General features: G+C 30.5%; 3 protein-coding genes across 4 annotated transcripts; all 3 read right to left on the reverse strand.

Moving 5' to 3' along the window:
- Window positions 1-5,347: 5,347 nt before the first annotated feature.
- Window positions 5,348-10,244, reverse strand: LOC105630756 (auxin-responsive protein IAA9). 2 transcript variants are annotated; one of them, XM_012212697.4, is made up of 8 exons: window positions 10,054-10,244; window positions 9,794-9,872; window positions 8,546-8,994; window positions 8,226-8,452; window positions 7,916-8,142; window positions 7,631-7,772; window positions 6,601-6,662; window positions 5,348-5,806 (listed from the first exon to the last, which is right to left on the reverse strand). In XM_012212697.4, the coding sequence occupies exons 3-8, from the start codon at window positions 8,954-8,956 to the stop codon at window positions 5,769-5,771; spliced, it is 1,107 nt and encodes a 368-aa protein (XP_012068087.1). In that variant the 5' UTR covers window positions 8,957-8,994; window positions 9,794-9,872; window positions 10,054-10,244; the 3' UTR covers window positions 5,348-5,768. The 2 variants fall into 2 exon arrangements, with proteins under 2 accessions (XP_012068087.1, XP_012068088.1); XM_012212698.4 differs by lacking the exon at window positions 9,794-9,872 and having other exon boundaries at window positions 10,054-10,225.
- Window positions 10,245-18,433: 8,189 nt separating this feature from the next.
- On the reverse strand, window positions 18,434-19,429 carry LOC105630755 (uncharacterized protein At5g65660). Its single transcript, XM_012212696.4, has 2 exons — window positions 19,064-19,429; window positions 18,434-18,821 (listed from the first exon to the last, which is right to left on the reverse strand). Exons 1-2 carry the CDS (start codon window positions 19,277-19,279, stop codon window positions 18,654-18,656), a joined length of 384 nt encoding a protein of 127 aa, XP_012068086.1. The 5' UTR covers window positions 19,280-19,429; the 3' UTR covers window positions 18,434-18,653.
- Window positions 19,430-24,507: 5,078 nt separating this feature from the next.
- LOC105630754 (transcription factor bHLH93) lies at window positions 24,508-26,183 on the reverse strand. Its single transcript, XM_012212695.4, has 4 exons — window positions 25,422-26,183; window positions 25,149-25,316; window positions 24,888-25,055; window positions 24,508-24,773 (listed from the first exon to the last, which is right to left on the reverse strand). The coding sequence occupies exons 1-4, from the start codon at window positions 26,070-26,072 to the stop codon at window positions 24,687-24,689; spliced, it is 1,074 nt and encodes a 357-aa protein (XP_012068085.1). The 5' UTR covers window positions 26,073-26,183; the 3' UTR covers window positions 24,508-24,686.
- Window positions 26,184-27,752: the final 1,569 nt, after the last annotated feature.

Genomic DNA, 27,752 nt, shown 5'->3' on the forward strand with positions numbered 1-27,752 from the left:
TTAACTAAAATAGCTTCTCACATTATTGTTAATGTTGCATTCCTCTTTATTTTTCATAACAATTTATATTTGGGTCCTACTCGAATTTGGTCCTCAGCTCTCTCATTTTCTCACCAAAATTTTGGTTTCATCTCTTCTCTAGTTTGCTCTCACATTATTAAAGATGACAACGTGTCAGGTACCCGCTTAAATGCACGCACTGCATGAATAAAATTCCCACACTTCTATTTTTTGTTTCTCAAAGAAAATTACACCTAGGCCACCATTTTTGGTGCTTTTGATATTGATTTATAGAAATTGATGCAAAGTTCTTGGCAAGTCCTTTGCATTATCCAAGCATTTGAAAATGACAAAATAATGAAATGGATGTCAAAGTTTGACATTATTAATTTGAGGTCAATTAATATTTAGGTGAAGCTTATATCAATATAATTAAGTTTGGTATAGAGAAATTAGTGATGTCAAAAAATTAATGATGATGAGGCCAATTTAGTAAAATAACACAACATTCTGTCATCATCAACCAAGACGACCATTTTTGTCTTTCATGTGCTTCAGATTCTTGACTTAATAGTACCACAAATTCTCAAATTATGGAATTGTGACTGAAGAACCAATTTAAATAAGTTGATATGCAATGTAGATTCCAAGAGTTAAACTGATATAATTATCTACCTCGTCCCTTTTCCTCTTCCGAATTTTTAGATTACTGAGTTTAAAATATAAATTAAAGTTAAATTGATCGAATATTTTATAAAAGAAATATGTATACGGTATTATATTAAATAAAAATAATTACAGAATTTATATTAAATATCAAAGATATTGAATTAAGTAGCATTTACTGTTATTAAGACTTCTCTATTGTGCTAAAAAAATGGTCACGATAGAAAAATTTAGCATCATAAGCTATGTACTAGAGGGCATTATTGCGAAGCGATGACATATTTTTCCTGAGATCCTAATCATTTGGATCCGGATTGGCCCAGTAAGTTTCTTACAATTAGGACCCTACATGGCCAGCTATGACTGGGCAGTGTAAAAATCTTGGTAGACTTGTGACTCAGGATAGAGATTCTCCCTTGAACCGGCAAGCATGGAGCCACCCAATGGCTTCATCTTCTAGCCAAAACTTCAAATCCAAATATTTTGGGGCAAATTAATATGAAGTCATTAAGGTTTGACTGCTATTATAATTTTATATGTATTATTTCAAAATTTATTACAAAATCTTTGAGGTTCGGTTCATCAAATAATTAACTATTGTACTATAATTTTGATTTTCATCTAACGAAAATTGAGGTCGCTTACCATTCTAATTACACTTTGTTGGTAAGGTGAGAGTTATCTTCATTTACTATTATTTTTCACTAACACTAGGGCTGTAAATGAACCGAATTGAGCCGAACTTTGAGTTGTTCAAATTTGGCTAAGAAATTTTGATATGAGTTCAAACGAGTTTTTATATGAAAATTCGAGGTTGCGCGCGTTATCGAGCGGAACTCCTTTATGCTAAAATTTAAGTTATTTATTTAACAACCCTAAGCTTTTGTTCAAATTTAATTCATTTAGAAACCGAATTCAAAACCAAAATCAAACTTCGAATAATTCGATAAGAGTTTAATTTGTTTACGGTACTAACAAACACGTAAGTTATTTACCTTTCCTTATTTCGATTTACAGCTCCTCCAACTCCACCCAAATAGGCTTTTAATGTCAAAATTGTGTTTGAATATTTGTTGGTAAATAAAGATTGCTGCTTGGCCGGTAGCATTTAAAACAAAACGGACCAAAAATCAATCAATTAAAGGGCACCACACTACCATATACTAGAATGGGTAGCCTACTTTTTTTTTTAACATTTTTATATAAAAAAATTTTGACTCTTGTTATGGACTGTCATAATCTCCCTTCTCAGGATATTAAAAACCAAGTGGGACCCAAAATCATATCCTTGGTTTGATGGGTCAAAAACACAATCAAGATATATCAAAATCTAATCTTTTTAATACACACTAAGGTTAACCTAATCTAAATTATCATACCTTAATTGATGGTGATTTTTACCGGAAAAGTACCCAAAAAACAAATGGTAATTTATACTTTAGAAGGTTACTTTGCATTAATTAATATAGTAATAGTAATATTCAATAATATTGAAATTGGCATCTTCCAAATCCTAATAGCACTTCATTTCATTTTCTAAGTTGCGTATTAAATCTATTAACAGTTAAAGATAATGATTCTTTAATGGTCATTAATGGGTTTGGTATGGTTAGCAAACTGCTTTAATTTTGTTAGACACACTGCAAGATTTAGGTGAACAAGCCATGTGGAAATGCTTATTTTGACTGAAAATTATATTGTTAATTTAACATTTTACCTAAAATTGATTTGCATATTTATGTCTATTCTATACTTTCATTTGTACTAAAATTCTACTTTTGATAGCTCACCTTGTAACAGCTCAGCCCATGGTAGATATTATCCGCTTTGGGTGCCAGCCCATGGTAGATATTATCCGCTTTGGGTGCCAAACCTGGCCTGAACCCTCACGATTTTGTTTTTGGGCCAGGGAAAACCTCCGCTCTGCCAGCCCAAAACGCGTCTACCATGTTCAAGATTGCCACCCTTTATGTATAGGACTTCCACCTTGTGCGTAGCCGATGTGGGATTCGCCTAAGGTGTTGTGCCCCAAACCTGGGATGTCACACACCTTCTATAGCTAAATTAAGTATAAAAAAATTTTCAAAAAGAAATTTAATTTTGATGAACATATCAGAACATGGCAACTAGAGTAATTATTTGTATAAAATAATAATAATAATAATAATAATAATAATTGTAGAATGATTGTGGGTTCTTAATTTTAATAAACATAGTCATTTGTTGGCAATGATCACATATAATTAGAGTCAAAGAACCCATTATGGGAGAAGGTGATGGTGGGAATTGAAAAATGGTGATTAGAGCAAGAATTTCTCTGAACCAATCCCTATTTTCATGAACTATATATTATTCCTACCAACTGATGCTTAGCCACTCCAATTCCCAAGAAATCATATCCAAGAAAAAGAAAGATTGAATAATTGTAAGAAAAAAATTAAAAAGAAATTTGTGCATCTGCCTAACTACTGTTACAGATCACAGTATCATTTCTTTAATCTAAAACCCTAGAATTCATTTTGCAATCATATGAAAATGACAGAAAAAAACTATGATTATTATTCAATTTTTTAACTAGGCTATATTATAAATGTTGAATTCAAAGATTGTCTTCTTTTTACTTCCCTGTAAGTTTACCACTCTTCTCTGTTGTCTTTGTTTCCAACACTAAATGGGTGTTTTTAACTTTGCCATAACTCTGCTTCTAAATTTGCAGAAGGATGGCCTTTCTAACATTTTTCAGACCAGTAATTGAAGGAATGGGCCTCAGATTTGGAGCCAGGTCATGGGTTTTGAACAGAATCTGTCCATATTTATATGCGTAAAGATCCAATCTTTTAAATGATTGGATACTTTCTTTTTCTTCTTTTTTTTTTTTTTATTTTACAAAATATGGGAAGATATTGGTGCAACCAATTTCACAGAAATGCAACTCTTAAAAACACAAATGTACAAAAATCATAAACATTATAGAAGTTTCGAGCTACATCGGTATCTCTTAAAACGGAGGTCTGAGTTGGGATCTTATGATAAAGTAGTTTGATATTTATACACCATTAATCCATTTTTCTTCAAAAAATTTTCAGTTTAAAGTAAGAAAAGCGAATTTAGAGTACTAAAAAACCACTTTGAATCTTTGATTGACACCTACCAAATTGGTGGTTGAGGACTGGGCTTGAGTTGCCAACAAATGCTCTATCCTTCAAATTTCGAAGTATATGTATTCAAGGAAAATGTTTTTTGCATGTGCTACAATTCCATGTTTGTCTGTTTAAAAATGTATTATCGGGTGATGGGTTTTGATCAGAAAATGTTGTCACTAATATGCATAAATACATATAAGTTGGAGAAAAAATGTCACCAGAAAGGAAATTTATACAAAGAAATATTTAGATTTGTGTTTTGAGAAAGGTACAACAGATAACCAAATAATGCCTTACCCAAATCACATGTAATATTGTACTATCCATTTATCCTTAATGTAATCAACAAAATTTACATTGGTGATTGGGGTGGTGAATGGATTTGAAATGGACAAGCAAGCGAAACTAAATGTCAAAAGGCTATTATCCTCCTGCATTTTTTTTTTACATTATCTTCTTGAAATAAGACAAGAAAAGGGATGTGGGTCCTAGATTTGATGATGGTGAAATTAACCATCCAATTATGGAGTTTTGATATATTTTTCAATGACTAGTTTCAATTTTCTGTTTGAGAAGAAAATGCAGTATTATATAACATTTCAGATTGGAAGCAAGAAAATAATATTTGTATATTACAAGAAAATAGAAAAAAAGAAAAAGGGTGGAGCCTCCAATTATTCATTAATTTGGGTTATCTTACTCGGTTAATTATTGAAAGTTTTTATGTTTAAGGTTCAGTGCATTTGGAGAGTTTGGTAATTGATAGGGTTTTCTTTTGGAAAAGACAATCAAAAGACGTTTTGCCTACCTCTACCATGAATTTAGACTCAAAATGCCTTAAACTTTTCATTTCATAACTGCCAATGGGTCATATAGTAAAACATATCATCCAGACGAAGTTTCATTCATTCATCTGTCGTTTTGCACAAAGCCAAATGTCGTATCTTATCAATGTCGTCCAATTCCATCATTTTCAGTATTTTACTCCTTAAGGCTTAAACAACACATTTGGCCTTATCTGGGTATTTTGCATTTTCTTGGTTTTACACCAATAATTGTGTACTGCTTTTATTATTGTATAGTTCAAAATTTTAAAAAACCAGCTAGTTAAGGACAATATTGCCTTCAACTGAATTATGCAGAGACCTCTCTTTCTTAGCTAAGGTCATACCTAATGTCCCCTGTACGGTATGGTACCGTCCAGTCGTAGGTCAATGCCTTCTGCTGACCTTTAACAACCAAGTGCTCCCCTCCATACTCAGTTTCTGGCTACACATAAATTATTATGCATGCAGATAAATAATGCAGCCCATAGCAACTGAGCATCACATGCTTGTAATCACTACTGCCTGACCAACCCTATCAATAGTGCTGACAATATCTCAATTGTTAAAGCACAGAACACACATTGCTTCAATTGGACATTATTGAAGAGTAATCAATCCTTAAATCATGTTCAATTCTTTGTAAATTGCTAATTTCTCCTTTGTAAGTTACCAATGTAGTTGATAAAATATTACTGCAAGGAGACTTAAACCTTATTACAGATAAAGTCAGGGTGCTATTATTGCCTGAATAAGAGATTTTTATCATACAAACATACATAAAAAGGTTCAACAAACAATGCACTTTACAAACTACAAACTCTTCAGTGTTCCTGTAAGGAGAGTTCGAAAACAGGAACTTGTCCAGACTTAGACAGACTTGTCCAGATTTTTACCATACAAATACTTGTCTTTGGAGTTCCCCAATTTTTTATAAACTTACAGAGCTTAGACAACAAAAACTTAAACACAGTAAAGATAATAAACACACAGATACCCATGATATCATATCTGGTCCAGCACCCTATCATTGCTGTCCTAGTGGAAATGTGAATTCATCAGCTTCTGTACCATTTTCCAAATTTTCAACCGTCAATTTTGCTGGACAGACAATATTAATCACATGTGCAGCTGGCTAGTTCCGGTTCTTACATTTCTCTACAGCCCTTGGGGCTGCAAAAGAGAAAAATAGTAAATTTTTCACAATTAAGCCCAGTACTGAGAAATTTAACATAAATATACACCAGATTGAACAGGTAGTAAGTAAGACATGATTAAGTTACCCGACATTGAGAAACAATAATAGATTTAGAACTTGATTTCAATTTGGTAGAACTATAGTCAACTCATTACACTTCATTCACCAAATGCTAGGGCTACCATAAGCCTACTTTCACTTCAGCTAAGATAGATCAGCAATATATTATGAATTCCAGAAAATACAAAGAAACTTTTCAATGCATCGGCCCTATCAGGTTGAAAAAACTATTTGCTGGATGACACACAGCAAAACTAATTGGGTTTGAAGTTCATTTCAAGAATAAAATGTTATCGGTAGTCCTGAGGAGGCAACTTATCTGGAGGTAGAATAACACAATTGTCTTCAAGAATGAAACTTTTCTCCCTCCCCCTATGCATGTATATCTATATCCCCTACGGTTTTTGATTATGAGTCAAGCCAAGTGTTACTTCTAACATTCCCGAGCACTGCACTACTATTTTTTTCCATAAGAGGAATACTCATCACAAACCGCATAAACTTTTATAGAATGCTTTCTTCACACTCCTTAAAGAAAAGAAGCTTTTTTTTTTCCAATGCAAATTTTACACGATCTGGATAACTCATCTTAAAACAAAGAATTTTTCTGGAGCATAATATCAATGTATTGGGTGTTTCTGCCTGCTCCTAATAGTTTGAACAACAAAATATCCATAATGTAGTTACTTCATAACACAAATATACGCACCTAGGCCAATTGCATCAGAGCTCTTCATAATCCGTAGCCTCTTGCATGTATCAATGAACATCCTGATAAGTACAATAATGAATTAGAACGCACATGCATTTTACAAGTTACCCAAATAAAATTTTCAAAATTTAATAGGTCAAAAATTCATGACAAATATGATAGAGCTGAACACTGAAAAAAGTAGCTAACTTCATAGAAAGAGAAAAGATATGCAAGCTGTACAAATACAGACAAATGAAATTTGGAAATGTGAGATTGTTTAGGACATGAATCAACAATCAGTTCTAGGCGATCTGCTGATTTACTACAGATCAAGAAAAGAAGACCCTTTCCAAAAGAACACACTACCTTGAACTGCTAATTGTCTCTCTTGTCCTCGCTAATCCTAGATGTTATAGAAAGCAGTAGTTCTACATTTATGAATGCCATGGTGGAAATTCAAACCAAAATATATTTTTTCCAACAACTTTGGGATGCACAAATGAAGGATATTCTTAACATTTATACACTAGTTTGAACTGCTAATTGTCTTTCTTGTCCTTGCTAATCCTAGATGTTATAGAAACCAGTAGTTATTCATTTATGAATGCAAATGTAACCAAAACATAATTTTTCCAACAACTTTGGGGTGCACAAATAAAGGATAGACAAAGTTCTTAACATTTATGCCCTTGTAATATTTACAAATGAATGTACAGATTATAATTCAGCTTCACAAATCAAGATTCATGTAAAGTTCGTGATCTTAAAAAACAACCCAACCAAAATGGAAGAAAGATTGATTACACATAAAAAATTTTAAGTCTCCTCGAGTGCATCCTGCTTCCGAAGCAGACTTCATCTAAATAACCGTACATGCTAATGATGCAAAATAACTTCCTGAGCTTAGCATTAAACTTCAATCACTTCCTAAAGCTGAGGAACTACAAAGATTGTTTTCAACAAGAAATCACTTCTTTTTTTTTTTTGACAGGGCAAGACAGAATCTAAAGAGGAAGAAAAATGCTTATAGTGGATTAACACTTACTCCCATGGAACATCACCAACAAGCATCCAATCACCATCTTTATCCTCATATGTAAGAACATATTCTGAGCCATGAAGCAGATCCTTCAGCTTGCTCTCACTCAGCATCTCTCTTCCCAAACCTCCATGAGATCCATATTGACCTGACATCATAATGGAATAGCAGTAACTCGATCGATGAAGACTAGAAGAAATATCCATGAAAATCAGTTCAGATGGTATTACATAATAATAATTTCCCCAAAGCATAACCTCCATCTCAAGTTGAAACTTTGATTGTGCTCACCTATTGTAAAGCAACTGAACATCTTCTCGAGGGCAGAAGATAATTCCTGGTATGCAGAATAGTTTCTCAAGTCAACTTTCCTCAAGTAAGGAGCACCATCCATGCTAACCTTTACAAACAAACCACTAGGCCCTCCTTTTCCATCCACCTCTTCAGTGTTCTTTGATGTGGTGGCGAGAGAGTTCTTCCTAAACGATCTGATAGGTGGCCAACCCACAACTTGTGCCCTGCCAAAGAAGAAAAATTAGAGTCTAGAGATCATTCTCATAGTTAAGAGACAGACAATAGAACCTCTGCAGTCTGCACTTACTTGGTAGCAGGTGCACTGCTGTTGTTATTTGCAGAAGCACTGTGGTTCGGTCTGGTCTCATTTGTTCCATCAGGCCTTTCCTGTGTTGATTTTGGGGCGACAGTGTCTTTCACTTTAGCTGCTTGACTCCCAAAGTTCTCAAGCACAGAACCAGGTTTCAATCCCAAGTTTGGAGAGGGTCTGGGTGATAGCATCACATTCACTTCTGCATTAGAAAGAAATTTGCCCTGCATCTCATATCGGTAATGAAAAAGTTAGACCCATTCTAAAAAGTCATTCTGTCCACATTAGTAAAAAGTCAGGTGTTCACTTGTTCTCACCTCTGAGAACCCATCCATAGCATCAGAGAACCCTCTTTTGTTACCCGAAACAACATTTTTCTGTACTGAAGAGCAATGACGCTCATTTGAGGGGTGCAAAGGGAAGAAGGGCTTCTCATCCAGTTGTGCAGAGCTCAATAGGCAGAGCTCTGAATTCCTTTCAGGAGATTGTGATCCTGGAAGCCCAAGCCGCAATTCTGTAGCCTTAAGGATCAGACGAGTCTTGTTCTGATCACAAGCAGCAGGGATTACCGAACTGTCCACAGAAGAACAATCTGACAATCCCATATAGTTTCGCTCTCTTAGTTCAGAGCCGGTCTGGCATGTGCTTTCTGCGGAGGTTGAAGAAGCCAGCAAAGTAACATTGCTCTGACCCTCTTCCTCCACAGCACCAAGCAGTGGTGAAGACATCAGAATTAAGAAGAAAAACACTCAGAATTCTCTGTAACCTGCTTAAGTTCATTGCATACAATATTCTTCCTTAGAAAATATAACCAATTTGAAAATCCTAAAGAGGCTAATCATGTATATAAAATCATTGAATTTCAAATAAAGGACAAATACTTAAACAGAGACACATTCAAACCAGCTGGCCATCAATCAATTCAAATAACGCAGTGGTGTTTGATTAATCGTGAAAGCGCCTAGTCTAACCAAAAATCCATTGGATCACTAATTACTGTGTTAAAGGGCGATGCTAAAAGCAACAAGGACAAACTAGAAACTAAAACTGCAAACATCATCAGATCTTTAGGGATATGCTAAAATTATAAACCACATGAAGTTAAGATAATTCAAAGTAACATTAGCTATTCTTTATTAGAGAACTTTCTTTAAAAAAAGAGTGATAAATATTGATTTATTATCAATGGCTGATGAATAATTAATAAATGTGAAAATCTGAATTGCACGAATACAAATTGCAGAATTCAAGCTAAGCTAAAAAGATACTATTAAAACTCTGTTAAACCAAAAATTATAAATCAAGCTGCATAACTGTTCAAAGCAGGAAAGATCTAAAACCCTTTCAGGGATCGCAAAAAGAATATATATATTCACCGAATTAGAAGAATAACGCATTTCTACCAAACTTATTGGCGATTGCAGTAAATAACGATAATTGCATGTCAAAAAATAGAACAAAGCGTAACGAAACCACCCGAGTAAATGTCTAAAAAAATTTAAAAAATTATGCAAATATGTAAACTATGTTTGGGTGGTGAGAAAGAAAAGGAAAATGGAGCTAACTTTTTAAGCCGTTCACAACGCATCAACACAAAGAACCTCCTCCACTCAACTGAGCTTAAAAATTCGTTTGGGCTTCTCACTGTAAAAAAGGCAAAACCAACATAACAAACAAGAGGATTTCAACATTTTCAATTTTGACTTTCATTTTCCTTCAGTTTTCTTAAGAAACAACCAAACATAGGCTTAAAAACAACTCATAAAATCAATAACACACAACAAAAATACCCAAAAATCCTCAAAAACGTGGAATATCTTTGTACCTGGTTAAATCAATAAAACTGAAGAAGAAGAAGAAGAAGAAGAAGAAGAGAAGATCAATTGATGCCTTTTGTTTGATTCAGTAGAGAAGAGTAGAAGAAGAGAAATTGAGAGAGAGAGCAGAGAGAGCTAAGGACCCTCCATTTGGCACAAAGCAACAAAAGCTTATTTGCTGTCTGATGTGAAACTCTATGCATTAAAATAAGCACTTGAAAAAAAATAATGTCTTTTTTAAAACGAAAAAACAACTCCATATCCCCTTTTTTATTCTTTTTATAATTTTGTTTATTAATAAATAATTATCCGCCGAACGATTCCAGGGAACACAAATCAGTAGTTGAGGATTCTTTATTTTTTAGTTAAAAGGGAAACCGTCGATCTCTTGAGGGTATATTGAGGATTTCATCTTAAATTATTGATTTTCTTCGTTGAGGAAAGGGATAGTCAAACTCCAATACGTTATCGTATGTTTTTTTTTTTTTAATTTCAATCTAATTGCATAATGTTTATAAGATTTTATACATTATTTCCTTCGTCTAAAAATTTTAAAAATATGCCAACACAGTGTTAGTGTTGATTTTTTAAATTATGTAGAAAGTGTCGAGAACTCTCTCGACCGTCTATATTTTCACTGATTTATTGAGTAATAAACAATGCTAATGAATCAAAAAAATTAAAATTAAGTATAATAATTATTAGGCTATAACTAAAGTTAATATTTAATTATTGAAATTCAATTTTTTTTTAATTACTGTCTAGAAAAATTTTTTCAAAAAAATCATATGGATCGAGTATTCAAACTAGATAAATGTCATTATATAATTTTTGTAAAAATCTAAGTCCCCTGCCTTTTTTGACGAAAAAAAAAAATATGTTTTTACATGTTTAAAATTTTAATTTTCCTAAAAAAAAAAATTAACCAACTATTGAAATTCAATGTTTCCAATTCAATATTTTATAAAATTCCAACAATCAAATATTAAAATTCAAATTTTCCAATTCATTTTTCATTTGTGATATCGTAATCAATGCTCTTTTGCCTAAGGCCATTGATGGAAGGTTAATCTAGAAACATAATTTATTAATTTTACCTTAAAATGATTATGCCAATAACAGTAATTACCCACTAAAATGTACATGTGACTAAGGGTAAGTTTAGAGTTTTTTTTAGGGCAAGTTTACAAAAATTAATATTAATAAAAAAATATTAAAATTATAGTGAAAAAAGAACCTTATTTACTGTAAATATGCAAAACGATATTAGGATTTTTTTTTTTTTCTGGTACAGCTCGAAGCTATCACGTGTCGAGAGCACAGAGCAGGCAACTAGGCAAGCATCCAAAAAATTGATGTGTAATTGAGGATACGGTTGAATAATGGGGTGAAATAGTAATTTTTGTAAAGGCATCCCATCAATCAAAACTAGGACGTCTCCAAATCACAGCCCTTCAAATGTCGTTTTCCCAACTTACACTAAGGATAAGCCGATGAGACTCTCAAACGTGTCCTAAACTTTTTAGGCCGTTGATTCCCCATTCTCACGTGTAAACATGGAAACCCATCAAAATGACCGCCTTACCCGAATAAAGGGTTGAATCACATTTGCTTTTCAACGCAACTTTTACTTGTACTTATTAAGTAATTTAATTTGAAAAATTATTTTATTAAATATTTTAATTTATAATATTAAATTAATTTAACACTTATTACATATTAAAATTATTGTATAAAAATTATACTAATTATATATCAAAATAATATTTTATATATAGAAGTAAAAAATCTAAAAAATTACTGCAATTATTACGTATTTGGCCTCAAATAAACTAAATCGTTACTTTATAGTAAATAATAATAATAACATTAATAGAAAATATAAAATTCTTTTTTTTTTAAGAAAAATGTTCCCATCCTAAATATGCAGAGTATGTTATTCCATATTAATTTGAGGTAAGATGTTTAGTCAAAATATAAGATTTACGCAATCTTTTTCGCCTCGAGTTAACTTTTAAAAAATAAGTTAGGTCCGATTCATTTCATTAGTCTTAGCATGAGTTAACATGATATCCAATTGTTTTAATCTACTACACAATAGAACAAATAAAATTGAATTAGGTCAATTTTTGATTTGCTTTTTTGACATTGACTTATTTTTTGACTTATTAATAATAACATTAATAGAAAATATATAGGATCGGTTAAACAATAAAATATTAATATTTCGATATATTTATATTGTAACAAACAAGGTTAGAATCTTAAACTATATATATATATATATATATATATATATATAAAGCTTCTAGAAATCATCTATCCTTGATTTCTTTATTATTATTATTATTATTATTATTATTATTATTTTTATGATGAAAAAAGGCAAATAGTACATAATGAGGGTGCTTTCCAATTTTCTAAAAACCAGCAAATCATAGCCCTTCGTTTTCTTTATCCATGGGTGCCTTTATATGGTATTAATTTTGCAAGGAAAAGAGAATAGAAAATGATCCCAAATTCAATATTAGAGGAAAAGAAAAGCAAACAATCGTTGAGCCTTAAACATAAGAAATTCAACAACCCCGCTCACTACTACACTATAATTTTTACAATAAAAGGAGAGATTCCTATCCTTCAATCCTCGTGTTACATGCAAATTACTAATATAGCATGTCACATGAGTGATCCCTATGCTTGTAGGCCACCAAACTCCAACTTAATTCCATGGCATAATTTTTGTAATTAGCATGCTATTAGATGTCATTTGATAATGTTAGAGTTACTTTTTAAATAGTTTATAATATTTTAATTAATAAAAATGCTAAACATCATTTCTTATATTATTCGGTAATATAATATTAAACTACCTTTTATAGATTAAGATAACAGTTTGTAAAAAATTATTCTATTTTTATAACGTTTAGCTTTTTATATTTTATGAAAAGTTAATTAAACATTTATTAACTATTCAAACAACCGCGTGTTGTTAAAATAACTAATTACTATTGAAATAGCTGAATAATTAATGTTTATTTGATTTGATTCGGTTATTATATTTTTAATGATCAATTATTTGGTTTAGAGGTGGATAGGTTCGATTTGATTCGTTTGAACCGAATGGCCGCACTTATTGGCAATTCTGGAGGAGTTGAGGGTAAATATGGAATAGAAAATAATATTTAGTTAGAGAGAGAATGAGAGAGGCATTTAGTGGAGGGGTGAGGTAGAGAGGGGACAGGGCAAAAACAGGTTGAAGCGAAATGATGTATTGGGGGACAAGAAAGCGGCTTTTAATTTTGGATTGCCGGGCGCAGAACGGGACATATAACTTCCTTCACTACCTTCTCTGTTATTGCTTTCTCCACGCGCTTTTTGCCCTGTGTTGATTACACGTCCCAATCAGCTGTGGGATTGCACATTGCACGGCAGGCTTTCTGCTTTTTGTAGTAGCATGTTTTAATTAGGTCTGTAACCTTTCTGGCAGCCACTAATAGCCTGTACTAATCTAAAAGGGTATTTTCCAATATTAACTTAGTTTGGTGAAGGAAAAAAAATTATCATTAATAATTTAATTGTTCAAATCTCCAATAATAATTTATTTGAACAATTTTAGAGTTCGATTTATTTTGTATTTAAATTAAAATTTATTAATAATAGAGTTATATACTTTTTATATTAATTTTTATATGATTATAATTTACTAAAATAATGAATTCATTAATATAATTTTTATTAACTTAAAAATTATTTTATTACTAATATTTATAAGTCAAATGAAATTATTTAAGCATGTATACAAAGCTAATTATAATTTGCTTAATTTTTAATTTTTATTATTTTCTTTTATTTTTAATAATACTAGCTATTTCTATTGCAATGGATTTAAAATTTTTTTAGAAGAAAACACAAAGAAGTCATGAAACAGAAGAGGTTTTTTTTTTTTTTTTTTTTTTTTGAGACAATCGAACAAAAGAGGTATTAGTAAATAGTAAAATTTTTAAAAATTATAATTATATAAACAGTAAAAAACACAAAGGAGTATATATAATTGCTTTAATTAGGGTTTAGAATTATAAAATTTTAAAACTTTATAATTAAAACCATTAATATTCCAGATTTTTTTAAAAAAATTGCTATAATTTTCTGATTTTCTTTAAATTATTTATGCAATGAGCTTTGATTTGGCTTATGGGATTTTTGGATAGAAAAAATTTCCTTTCCATTGGAGTTAATCTATTTCATAATAGAACCTACTCCACTCAAAATTTAAACATGAGAACTCCTTTGTAGTTTTAACTTAACCTTTTAGAATAAGAGATGAAAGCAATAAGTTTTAAATTAGTGGTAAAAAATAAAAATAGATAAATCAAAAATATATATATTTTTTATGTAGGAAAATAGTGGTTTGCTTTGATGAAGGCAAAGCAGAAACGGGTTTTAAAGAAGATGAGACTCAAACGAAGAAACGTATGGAAAAGAAAAGGAAATAATGATGTCTGATTGGGAGGGAAAATTGCGGTACACGCGCGTTGATTTTAGCTTTTGCGTTTTGAGAGAGAGAGAGAGAGAGAGAGAGAGATTATTTAGTAACCATCATTTAACTGCCACCTCTTTTGCACGCCTTGCCTCAAAACTATCTATACGTTGCATCTCCATGGAGCACTATGTTTATGCTTGACTTGGCATCCTCATCAAAACCATTTGCCCCGCGTCACTCTTACGCCATCATCATACACAAGCACATTTGGCCACCCTTCTTGTTTCAATTCATTGTCCTTTTTTTATTTCTATTAAGAAAAACAGTGTTTTAACTTTTATGTTAAATATATAATCTTAAATATCTTATTAAAAATATATTGGAGATATTATTATATTATTTAAGGTTTTATTTTGGCATATAAATCGAATTTTTTAAAATAATCTAAAAATCAAATCATAAATAACTATACTAAAAGAAAATTTGAATGCATGTATACACACGTTCATATCAGAGTATCATAATTATATTTATTATATAAATATAAATATATATAATTTGACTCGGTTCAATTATTTTAATTTTTTATTATTCAAATTAAATTTTAATTGAGCTAACTAAAATTTAGTAAAATCAGAAGAATTGTGATGTTTTTTTCTCTGAGACATGAAAAATTGTGATCTTATTACGCATAATAAATGTCAATTCATATGTTTATAAAATAAAAAAAATGAAACATTTTATTGTGGACTTCCATAATTGTTTTCACTCAACGAGGCTATCAAAATTTATATCGCGATAACGAACTCAATGAAAATATTTATTTTAATATTTTTGAAGTGTGGGATGAGACGATAAAAATTTTTTTTATTTTAACCAGAAGTTTGGAATTTAAATCTTTATTATAAAGTTTCTTTAAATAATTTATAAGGAGCAATTTGCCTCCTTTCGTAAGCTTACCGGTGCAAATTCAGATAATCAAGCTAGAAAATTTTGGATAACTAATGATTTAAAACAAAAAAAAAACACAAACTCTAATATATATATATATATATATATATATATATACAGTCACTTGGCAAAAAAACAGAAACAAAAAGTGGGCCCTGGGCCTATGAGTGTTGAAAGAAGTATCATATAATTAATGAGTTGGGCCTCCATGCAAGGTTTTTGGACCGTAGGATTTTCTATGATTTTTACAGTGCAAGTACAGTACAGAGAAATTCAAAGACACTGACCTAAGATTGGTGTGCCTTGCATGTCCTGTATTTTACTATGATTACCCGTTTGTCACAGTCGCAGTGGCAAAATTTCTGTCGCTATAATAACTTGTGCTCTTCTTCTGCTTCCTCTTCTTCTTCTTCTTCTTCTTCTTTCTCATCCTGTTGGGCCTTTTCAATGCTAAGAAGTCTCTCTCTGACAAATTTTTAACAACGAAGCATGTCATACAGATGACAAAACATGTCATGAATAATGAATGTGACTTGTCTGACTCTGATGGTAATGATAATATAGAAATGTATATTATATGTTTTTAAGTCTCTTTATCAAAGCCCCATCCAAACAAGCTTTGCACACGAGTGATAGTATTTTTTGACATTAGTGATGATATTGATAGCTACCCTATGAAAGATTTCAATTATTGTTATTTATTAAATAGTTTCTCCCTCCATTTAAAAAAAAAAAAAAATTTCTCCTTTAAATTATTTATTACTGTTATGGCAGATCAGTTCCATAAATAGCGTCCAAAATTAAAATGAGGATACATTTAAATTTTAGTTGATTCCGATTTTAGTTGAAATCAATTTTTATTTTCAAACGATTCTAATTTGTGTATGGAGATTAATCTCAATTTGAAATTTGTGCATATGCGAGTCTAATTATTATCATTAATATTAAAAAAATAAAAATGAAATATATAGAAGCAATATCCTATGGGCGGTTGACATTTCTCTTTCATTTCTGAATTGAATTTTCCAATACCATAGGATTTGAATGGCGTTTTGAACAGTCTTTCGTTTCCAAAGCTCGATTTGTGGGTTTGGCATTTTTTTTTTTTTGGGTTAAAGCCATTGATGCCACTGACCCACTGGCAATTCTTGTTCGAAGCCTGCCTCTGCTTCACCTAATGTTAGAAAAGGTTTGACATTTCGATTTCAGGACTGGACCATGCCAACGGTCAATCTTAATCAAACAGCATAGTCCTACGTTTGGGCCAATAAATCTGGGCTTAGTTTAGACAAACCCAATTACCAGTTTAAAAATGCTTACCGTGGACTATTGTTAGAAACCCACCAAAAATATCTAATTTTGTTTTTGTCATGGAAAGATGTTTGTACTCTGTATGTCATGTGGGCCCATCGAGTTCCTAAGATATAAGAGATATTATCTTTTAAATTACTTTGATAATTGAATTAGTAGGACTAAATTGAGTTTTCAGGTGAATCTTACATGTAAAATTAAAGATTCCATATCTGAGATGGTTACCGTTAAAAAAGTTTTATTTGAACATTACTTTAGACCTAGACATAAAAATACGTGAAAAAATCAAATTTAAATGATAAATAATCTTTTGTTCTTAAAACAATTTTTGTGATATATCAAAAGCCACAATTTAAAGATAAAATAACAAATTTGGATAGGTAGATTATTTTTTGGAAAAAAAAAAAAAAGAAAAGGTAAATATATTTTTCTATAATACATATTTTCAGAACTATTTCAATGATAATGTCTCTAGGTTTATTAGATCCCTATTTTGTATCATGTAATGAATGATTGAAAAACAGAAAATATATATAATATATAAAAAAAAAAATGAAATTGCAATGTGGGTAAAGAAACTTGTGATAAACAAAAGAAACGTGACTTTCTTTCATTGTCTGCCAGTGGGACGGATGAGATACGCGTCGGCATTCCATTATACTGAGAAATGAATTGACATGACCCAACCAATCAAGGGGGTAAAATGAGTTTAGTCACTCGAATTTGCTGAATAAGCTTATCTCGATGAACTCGAACTCAACTCGGCCCGCAAGCCAGCTTGATATAGTCAAGTTAAATTTACAGTATAGTTCAATAAAGCAAAATTAATTAAATATATATTAAAACAATATTATTTTAATTGATATATTTTAAATTGGAGTTTGAGATCAAACTATATTTGAATTTGCCTATTTTAAAATGAATCGAGTTCGAGTATATACTTATTCAACTGAGTGCGAACTCAAATTTTTAAGCTCAAGCTCGAGCATGAGTATATCCTTATCAAGCTCACTAGAGCTTAGTTTGATACTAAACTTATTTAGCTTATTTAAGCTATATTGGTACTACCGAATAAATTAAGATATTTTAAAATATAAACCGAATCAAATTAAATTTATGACTCAATTTGATTTCAACTGTTTTTGGATAAGTTTTTAAATTTATTTTTAGACTTAATAAAATCGAATCATGCAAAAAAAAAAAAAAAAAAAAAGAAAAGGTTTTTCTATGAGAAATAAATTAAAGCAATTTATTGGGTTTTACCAAAATATACTAAGCCCTAATCCTAATTATATATGTGAAAACTTAAATTTGTGACTTTTTTTTTTTTAATTCTTCTATTAATTTAGCTAGGACTAAAGTTTGAATTTATAATCTTAAATTTATTCCTTCAATAAAAATTTATTGACATATATATATATATAAAGTTAAACATTTTTTCTAGCAATAAGCTGGCATTATATATATTAGAACTAAGGATTCGCTAGTCCCTGGGTTAGAAGAAATTTTTTGAATATTCTATATTATATGCATAGAAATAAATAAATAAATCATCAAGTATGTAAATCAATCTGCTATTTATGGGTGGAGGCGAATTTATTACACCATAAACTCTAAAGCATTCCTACCTTTTTCAGATGTCTGTGGACACTGTATAAAATGCACTTTGATCCATTTCCTGTTATTTTTCTCTTTACAGGTTCCTTTCTATTTTCTAGCATCTCAAAAGAAATGCAAGAGGAAAGTAATTCTTTTTCTAATTCCCAAAAAAACAAAAAAAGTTAATAATTACATATATGAACTGTGCAGAAAAAGTGATAAAAAATAAACAATCATATATAGCAGATGGTAAAAAAGAAAACAAAATCACAAATGTAATGGAACTGGAAAAGTGGGTGGCTTTTCCATCTTCACTGTGATCTTCTCCTCCATAATAGAAGGCTGACATGGACAGGCCATCGCTATGAACTTTGGTACTTGATCCCCTGGCATCAAAACTGGCACAGTATTCTGTACTTGATTTTGCTTTGACTCCTGTTAATTAATCCAAAAATCTAATTAACCCAAACCCAATTTACATGATTAATCCCTTTTATATATCTCTGCGAAAAATTTATACTTCGCTTTAATGATACTGAATCGTCAGAGATCGGAAGTTAAAACCCACGATAAAACGTTAATTTTCATGGAAAGAAAATGAAAAATCAAAACTATAATATGATATTAACATGTACATATATATATGTATATATATATATATATATATATATACATACCTGGTGAAGAGGAGAAGATTTGTAGGGTAAATGCTCTATATCTTCTTGGACATGGGAGTTATCTTCCTCACCTCTTGAAGGTTTTAGAAGCGATCTAAGCTTATCCCAGTGGACACAGCAAGTGAAAAAAACACTCATGAAAAACAACAGAACTAATAAAAGAGCTAAACCTAAAGGAAACTCTATGGATGGTCGACTTGATTCTTCGCTCTCCATAACTATATATTGAGTTCTTTTTGTATTTGAGCTATCTGTTATCTCTTCTCTCTGCAGATTAATAAATGGAAGAAAATAAATATAACATGGAGTTGGTGATATTGATAATAGAGGAGCACAACCTTTAGCTTTTTGGTGGTAGTGGCAATTTCTTTAGGTTGGCTTCATGTTTTTAACGTACACATCATCGTTGTTACGGAAAAGGGTGGGGTCCTTCCTTTGCAATTAGCAATAATAACGCCATTAACAGTTGGTTTTCTTTAATCATTACACTGTGATTGAGTTTTAGGGATGTAAGAAAGCTACAGTATTAACAATGTAATTAATTAATAATTAATTTCCTAGGTGGGACTGCTCCGTTGAAATATCTGCGTTAAATAGACTTAATTGTACTTAGTGTATGTTTATTTAAAATTACTCTTACACCAATCTAATTTAAAGCCAATCAAGTAATAATTGATAGTTACAAATGACATAAATGAAGGTATAGTTCCTTACCAATGTAAAAACAAAAAAAATGAAATTATCATCATAATGCTTGTAAGAAGTCTCTCTTAGAGAAGCCAAAAGCCTTGTGTTGTATGAAATTACGAGACTTCTGCACTCTGCAGTAAACCATTTTTTAACCACTAATCCACTAAAAACAAAAAGAAAAATATACTAAGTAATTAATTTATTAGTGGCTTAACCTTTCTTATTACTTGACCAAGCACACAGTTAATTAATCGTTTATACATATATAATTATTTTCACAGGAGTGGGGTTAATTAACAAAACTACCAAAATCAGTATCATGAATTGCCACTTCACCACCACCGTGGAGTCAATATATATATATATATATATATATATATATATATATATATATATATATATATATATATATATATATATATATATAAAGCATTTTTTTCTCAATAAGTTGACATGTGATACTTCTTAAATGAATACTTTTCTGTAGCTCTTGGCACATAAAAATTCTTGGCGATGACACATGAGATAAGAATGTCACATAGAACTCTTAAATTTTGATAATGTCACATAGAATTTAATTATTAGTTATATTTCTATATAAATATTGATATTAATTATCATTCAGTTATCATAATTAATAAATATTAGTAAATAATTATAATTATAATTATTATAATGTTGTAACCTATCTTTCTCAATTAAAATTACATAATATTGGTCTTAATAATAACCTATTTTAAATTATTATAATCATATTAATATGTATTAAATTATTAAATTATTATAACATTATAACCTATTTTTTAATTAAAAATTATCATAGTTTTGATGTTGCTTATCATATTAACATGTATTATGACTTATCTTTTAAATTAATATTATTATAATATTGACATTGAATATCATTATAATCAATTATAGTTATCATTTAGTTTTATGAATGGAAATTAAAGTTTATATTTAAAAGAATGATAGAGAAGCTTAATGGTGAAAATATTTATTAATAGTTTTATTAATAATGAATATCTAAACATTTCAATATTTTATTTATTTTAAAATTGCAATATATAGTTTTTTTTATTAGTTTTAATGATAATATATTGAATTGCCATTAATTGCTTAGTACTAGAATATAAATAGAAAGAGCTCTTTGAGGTTTGGTAAGTTCATTTTTTTTTTTTTTTTTTTTGTAATTTCAATAATTCTTATATAATTTCTTTTGACATTGATATATTTTTTTTCTCTTCTAATTTCTATTACTCTATCAAATTAGAAAAAATTTGATAAATCATAAGAGAAAGCAGTTTATATGAAATCATCATTAAGAATAATATATATACGTCTATGATTGAATTTTTATTGTCCATTTTAATTTATTTATTTTATTATTTTTAATATCGTCTAAGAAAGTTTATTAATTCAAAAATAAATAATTAAAATCAATGATTTTTAATATATATTTCTTTTTCTTTCAATTTTATTATAGACATATAATTAGTCGAATGTTTGGAATTTGACATAGATGTTCTTCAATTTAAATAATTTTCAACAAAATTAACAAATATAAAATTAAAAATAATTTAAATTGTAAATTTTTCTTAATTAAATTTTATATTTTAAAATATTATCACAATATCTCTAAGATTATAGATAAATATATTTATTGTGCATAGCACAGACATGCATCTAGTTAGTAATTATATATAGAGACTTAATTTTGTAAAATTAGATGTTTTAGTAACACTTACCTGTTTCAGTAGTTTTTTATAAAACGTTAAAAGCTAAATGTTAGAGAGATTAACTTTTTATAAACGCTATCTTAACTTCTAAAAATTAATTCAAATGCTATATTACTAAAAATTTTAAAAAATACATGATTAAAACACTAAAAACTACTTAAAAGCAATGGGGAATCAACTACAGTCGTTGCACTTAATTTAACTCATGGACAGGAGATGGTGCAATTTGCCATTGGGTTATCCACAAAAGAGAAGATATAAATATATATATATATGTGCAAGATGATGTAATGATTTGAATGTGGAGTCCAAATATTAGGTCTCAGTCTTTTTCAGCTTGCAATATTATCCAATGGCTGCTTCACAGACAGTGGAATATACATGTCATCATTTATAAGTAATTAAACCTAACTAAAATTGTAACTATAACTTTTGGAAGAGAGGGAAAATTTTGCATTTGCTTTTTGACAATGTTTGTGATATAGTTTGAGCAAGCATATGCCATAATTAAAAAATATATAATTTCTTAAATCTATAGAGACAGATATAATAACATTTATTTTTTTTATTTTTTATTTCGTTTCATTTGTGATAAAGAAAAAAAAAAAGAGATAATTTTTGGACATATATATTCTTATTATTTTTTTGGAATATTTTTTTTTTGAAAGATTTCAACTTGGGAATCAATCCACATTTCACAGGAATATATTGTGTTTTGGAATTTTTTTTTTTTTTTGCTAGTATTTTTTGGTAGGTTCGGTTTAAAGCCTATTGTTTCATTAGTATTTTCTTTTTTTGGTAGGTTCTGTAAAAAATAATACAATGGGCCTGTCATTCAACTGTGTTTTAAATGGGCTTGAGAGTGTAATTTAAAAAATTTAGCGATAAGCGGGCCAAGATAATATAGTACTTGGGCTAAAGTGCGCTTTTCGCACATGACTCAATGCGAACGACGTAGTTTCCAATTTCAGAAGCAAAATGTCACCTTAGGCAGAACCCGTCAGTGAATTTTGCGTTTGTTCGCCGAGAAAATGGAAGAAAGAACAATAAGACACTTAGGGAACGACGAGGTTATGCACGAGAGTGTTCTATCTATTCAATCTCTTGGTATCCGTTTTTCCGAATTTACCTTACTCGTATTTTCTGCTCTCTATTTTTTCATGTTATACAACACATAAAAAATAAAACACAGACAGTTTTTTAGACTCCATCTTTATCTTGCTTATCATGAATTGATTTTGAGAAAAGTTGTGATAAAAAAATACAGAGGTGGATGTCATTTGGATCCCATGTGTGGAAACATCTCTGCATCTTCCTTAGGTCCTGTTTCCTTCCTGGTATAGAGAGCTTTTCAAGACACATAAATGAGTTCATAATTGAAGTAGCTTTTCCCTTTTTGAATTTCATTTTCTTTTTCTCAAAAAGTTTAGGCTTTTAGCTATATCTTTGGTCATATCAAAAGATTCTTACATGTTGGAATCGGGAAAGTGAGTTTCAGGACCATGTCAAATGCCAATCAGATGTAACAATAAGAGCATAAACAAAGCTTAAAAGCATTGTGAGATAAGACAATCTGATTTCACAATTACGGGGAAAAACTCAAAAAGCCAGATTACTATGTTCTTGGAATCTAAGGACACTTCTTTCTTTTATTTTTTTTTTAGTAGCAATATGTAGAGATAATACTTTATGGTGGCCTACTAGTTGAAATGATCAGTTCAATTTGTTGCTGAATTATGCATTTGGCATTGTGTGGAGAAAATTGACATAAAGTTAATGTTGTCAAAACAAATGGTAATATCATTAGCTTTTGTCTTTTTAATCCTGTTTGATTGCTACAATGCTATCATTTTGTGTTGCAAGTAACTTTAGCCTTGTTATTTTTCAGATTATGCATGTCATGTCTTTATTACCTTTTGGTTATCATGCCCAACCCTAGATTCTATTCTCTTTATACGTGTTTTGGTTCAAAATTATTGGCTGTTGATATGAATTTCTTATGCTTCTGAGTTCTGTTGAATAGCAGTATTCACACACAATCATAATAACAATGGTTTCTTGCACCGTCTTTGATCATCCACAAAGACCAGTCTGCAATGAGTGAAAGAAAACCTTAAGACCTACAAGACATTTAAAACTGAAGGATCATGGAGTTAATTAATATTTTTCATTTGCTGATAACAAATCCATTTTGTATATGATTAACAAATGTTGAAGATATATGTGACGGGGTGTAGAGGGGCAAGCAAACTGTGAGAACCATCGAGGGGATGATGACATGTGGCTTTGATTAAAGGTGACTATTTCAACTTACTGGAAGTTATTAACCTGTGAAAACTAGTAGTCTCATATGTTGATAAATCTACATATGTTGCAATAATTTGGGTCTCGATAATGATAAAGAGCTTTTTTATTTGTTGTTTTGTATCCTGTCTGTCCTGTAATTTTGTGAATATAAACTTTCTGATATGATATGATATGATAGGCTTTGCTTTTTGTTCCTCCATTCTAATCCGCAATTATAACATGTACTTGCGATAAAACATGAAACAGAGATAATTTCTTGGTAATTCTGTTTCTAACTGTCCATCATTATAGAATCTGAATTTTATTTTGCTCCTAGAAGTCTCCTTTATATTACCTTTCTAACATATTGGGTCATGCTAGCATTGGATACAAACCAAGAAAATACAATCAAAGCATATCCCTCCCCAACACACAAAAAGAGGGAACTTTTAGATCAAACTAATTACTAGATGCTAAATTTATTCATACAAGATTCAGGAGAGGCAGCTGTTACCCTTGTACATTCATAGCAAAGTTCAGAATGATATGTGATTCCACTATAGCTGCAAGGAAATTCCATAACCACAAAGTGAAAATTGATTCTAGAAATGAGGTATGGGCAAAAAAGGTAAAAAAGTCTAATTAGATAAGCTTCAAATAGGTAACTTAGGCATGTGATGAACTGTGTCTCAGATTATTCCCAAAAATATTCCCATCACATTAAAGCAATTGAACTAACATTTTCTCCAATTGAAGAAGATAATTAATACACAAGGGTTTGATGAATAGAATTAACTTATTTGAAAAATTTTGATGTCACTACAACCTCACTTGAAAACCTCATTAAATTAACAGAGATTTGGAAATCTATCTATTTAAACTTTTTCACAAGTTCCTGCCTTTTATTTCTACAGGCATCTTCCTCCATATCCTGCACTTCTAAATAATGCTTGCTTTATGTCTTCAGAACTTATATGTCTTCTCTGCTCCAATTCCTATTATAACCCCAAAAAACAATACAGAAATTAGAAATTTATATAAATAAGTTCCATGAAGAATCAATAAAAAATATAAGCTAAAGCTAATAAGAAATGATTTTGAATCTGTACCTCTGAGCAAGAAGCCTGCATTGCAAAATCATTGAAGCAACTAATTACACATTGTTGAATCTCAAGTCCTAATGCTTCTAAAGTATTTACTGTTGATAGCAATAATCCTGGTTTCGATGCGCAGCAAATCTCAATTCTAGTATCCTCATTTCCTCTTGCTACATCAAACTGCAAAAGTGTACACCAAAGAAATTCTGTTCAGTAACAAAGTACTTTTTTTTTCCTTTTAATTATAAGCTTAAATTACTGCAGAGTGCATACCTTTGGTGAATTTCTCACTATAAATTCACTTGCTTTTGTGTCTTTGAAAATGCCCATCATATTCAATTGATTTGAACCCACTTCAGTTTCTTGTTGCAAATTATTGATTCTTTCCAGTAGCTCCTTCACATAATCTATAGTATCTCCAAGAATTGAAGTTCTGTCCATCTATAAACACACAAAAAAGGGAAAAATCAACAAAAGTTAGCCTTCATAAACAAATGAACTTTTGACACATTTATCATTAATTAATTAAATTAAGCCATTACTTACCTTGCTTATCTTAGGAACAATTGATCTTAACATGGAAAGGCGGTCATTTAACCTCTTTCTTCTTCGTCTTTCAGCCATTAAATTCTTTGATGGCTGCCCTTCTAATTTCTTACCTCTCAATTTTCTTTCTGGGCAAGCGCCAATATTGAAAACTGGTACTGCTTCAGGAGATTGCATTGGCTCAACTTTGCAAGTAGTCTTCTGAATATCCAAGCTTGTCATATTATTTTGAAGCAACCCTAGGTCTTGATCATCCTCCATCATGGACATTGGAGTAGTGTCTTCTTGAACATGGAAAGGCGGTGTGTCTAAAGTGTTATATGAAGAATCAGTGAACTGTGGAGCAGAGAACTCATCTGTAAATTGCTGTGTAGTTGAGAATTCATCAATAAATGGACAAGAAACTTCATTGAAGTAGTAATTATTGAAATCTTGCTCAGTAGGAGAAGAAAATTCTTCATTGAAAGAATTTTGAGGGAGTGTGACTGCAGTAGTGGAAGTGTTTAGATTATTGTCATCAAAATAATAATCAAAGTTCCATCCACTGGAGAAAAGCTCACTCATTTCTGTTGGGAAACTTGGGGTAGTTTCCCAACAGTCTCTTCTTAGAGAAAGCAATTCCTCTAAGAAGCCATGTTCATTGATCTCCATTATCTCTCTCTCTCTCTCTCTCTCTCTCTCTCTATCTCTCTCTCTCTCTTTTTCTTTTTCTTTTGGGAAATGATAATAACTTGATATAATGAGAAGCTGCACCAAGTTGGGGAATATGTGTGTGTATATATAGCCCAAAGCTACACACACGTAAAAGGGTTTCTACTTAAATATAGTAAGTATAAATTATAGTATGTGCTATATTGTATTTATTAGGAATTTGAAGCCTAAGATTGAAATGGGAATCTGCTTTATTTTCTGTTTCTTTTATTTTCTATGTGAGAGAGGGTGATTTCATGTCTTTTTCACCGAAATCTCTGCAATCAAAAAAACTGAATATAAAATTTCTATTTTCCCTGAAAACTTTGACCCCTCCACGTCTGTCCGAACCGAAAAGGATGAAGTTGGCATCACAGTAGACTGTAGACCCTGACAGGTTCTTTGTATGGTTAATCTCTGTAATATTTTCTGCCTATCAACACAAATCAGAAAACACCATAACATAAAACCAACCCCTTTCTTTTTTTCTCACTGAAAAAATTGCTGGGTTGGGTCCCATATACCTCATATATAGGTAATTAGAAATAAAATTTTCTTTTCTTAGGAAAAAAAAAAAATTACTTTGGGTCTAATTTTAGGTCAGAAATTCAAATGAGTTGGTGGTGGGGGCCTTCTTCTCTTTGTTTGTTCCCAAAATTTTCCTATTGCTTCATTTGGAGGACTTTGTCAAAAAAATTTGTCCTTTAATTATTCAAGTAAAGGATAGTTTTAATTATCATTGGCTAATTAAATTACAATTAAAAATACTTGATTTGTTACTTAATGTAAATAATATTAATTGTATGTGGTAGTGGAACGATGTGTATTACTTAAAAGAGCAGTTTTTGGCTCATGTATATGGTGTTAGTGAAGGCAAGAATATGTAGACACTATAATCACCTTTTCAACGGCTGTTTTGGCTGTTTCCGGTCGACAAGCACTGCAATTGTACATGAGACTCTGCCTTTTTGTGCCTTATAGGGTTCTAGCAACAGTCTCTATTACTGTGTTTAATTTCATTCCCCTATATATTCTTTATTATTAGTGATAATGCAAATTAATTATTCTTAATTATCATTGTTAATTCTCAGCATTTGGTAGGAGTTCAGATGAAGGTACACGTTTGATTCCTCATACTCTGCACTATATATTATTCCCCAACAAATTCTATTAGCTCTATTCCCCAACAAACTCCTCGTAGCGTTTGAATTAGCTTCAGATGTTAAGGTAGCGTTAAGGTCAATTTACGTAATATTTAATTTTTAGCGTTTCATAAAAAGTACTCAAATAATTATCGGTCGTTCAAACAGCTAAACATTTTTTTGAATAGACGCGTGTGTATATATAACTTAGCAATATCATGTTTTAAAGGGTGTACTTTTACAAGGACAGTAGAAAAAAGCATACCGACCCTTTAAACATGGTAATCGTAATTTTGTCATTATCATTATTTCCAGTTTGCTGAAACTATGTGCCATGTATATATCAACATCTAGTGTGCCTAATTAATTGTTATTGCTAAATTAATTGTCTCACTCTAAATTACAATTTGCCATTTAAGTCATAGGGGAATAATTTCCCATCTGTTTTCAACCTTTCGTACATATTCAAACAAGTAAAAATATTACTAAATAGGTTCAT

The sequence above is a fragment of the Jatropha curcas genome, chromosome 9, assembly GCF_041381405.1.
Source record: "Jatropha curcas cultivar XTBG-Jc1 chromosome 9, XTBG_Jcur_1.0, whole genome shotgun sequence".
In the NCBI taxonomy this organism is placed as follows: domain Eukaryota; kingdom Viridiplantae; phylum Streptophyta; class Magnoliopsida; order Malpighiales; family Euphorbiaceae; genus Jatropha; species Jatropha curcas.

Excerpts from the sequence above, each read along its gene's own strand:
- LOC105630756 (XM_012212697.4), bottom strand. The coding sequence starts at position 8,956 with ATGTCTTCACCACTGCTTGGTGCTGTGGAGGAAGAGGGTCAGAGCAAT. Across the intron at positions 6,663-7,630 it reads GTTGGTGATGTTCCATGGGA|GATGTTCATTGATACATGCA; the intron begins GTAAGTGTTAAT and ends TGTACTTATCAG. Across the intron at positions 5,807-6,600 it reads CTCTGATGCAATTGGCCTAG|CCCCAAGGGCTGTAGAGAAA; the intron begins GTGCGTATATTT and ends TCTCTTTTGCAG.
- LOC105630755 (XM_012212696.4), bottom strand. The coding sequence starts at position 19,279 with ATGGAGAGCGAAGAATCAAGTCGACCATCCATAGAGTTTCCTTTAGGT. Across the intron at positions 18,822-19,063 it reads AATCTTCTCCTCTTCACCAG|GAGTCAAAGCAAAATCAAGT; the intron begins GTATGTATATAT and ends ATTAATTAACAG.
- LOC105630754 (XM_012212695.4), bottom strand. The coding sequence starts at position 26,072 with ATGGAGATCAATGAACATGGCTTCTTAGAGGAATTGCTTTCTCTAAGA. Across the intron at positions 25,317-25,421 it reads TTGTTCCTAAGATAAGCAAG|ATGGACAGAACTTCAATTCT; the intron begins GTAAGTAATGGC and ends GTGTGTTTATAG. Across the intron at positions 25,056-25,148 it reads TAGTGAGAAATTCACCAAAG|TTTGATGTAGCAAGAGGAAA; the intron begins GTATGCACTCTG and ends ACACTTTTGCAG.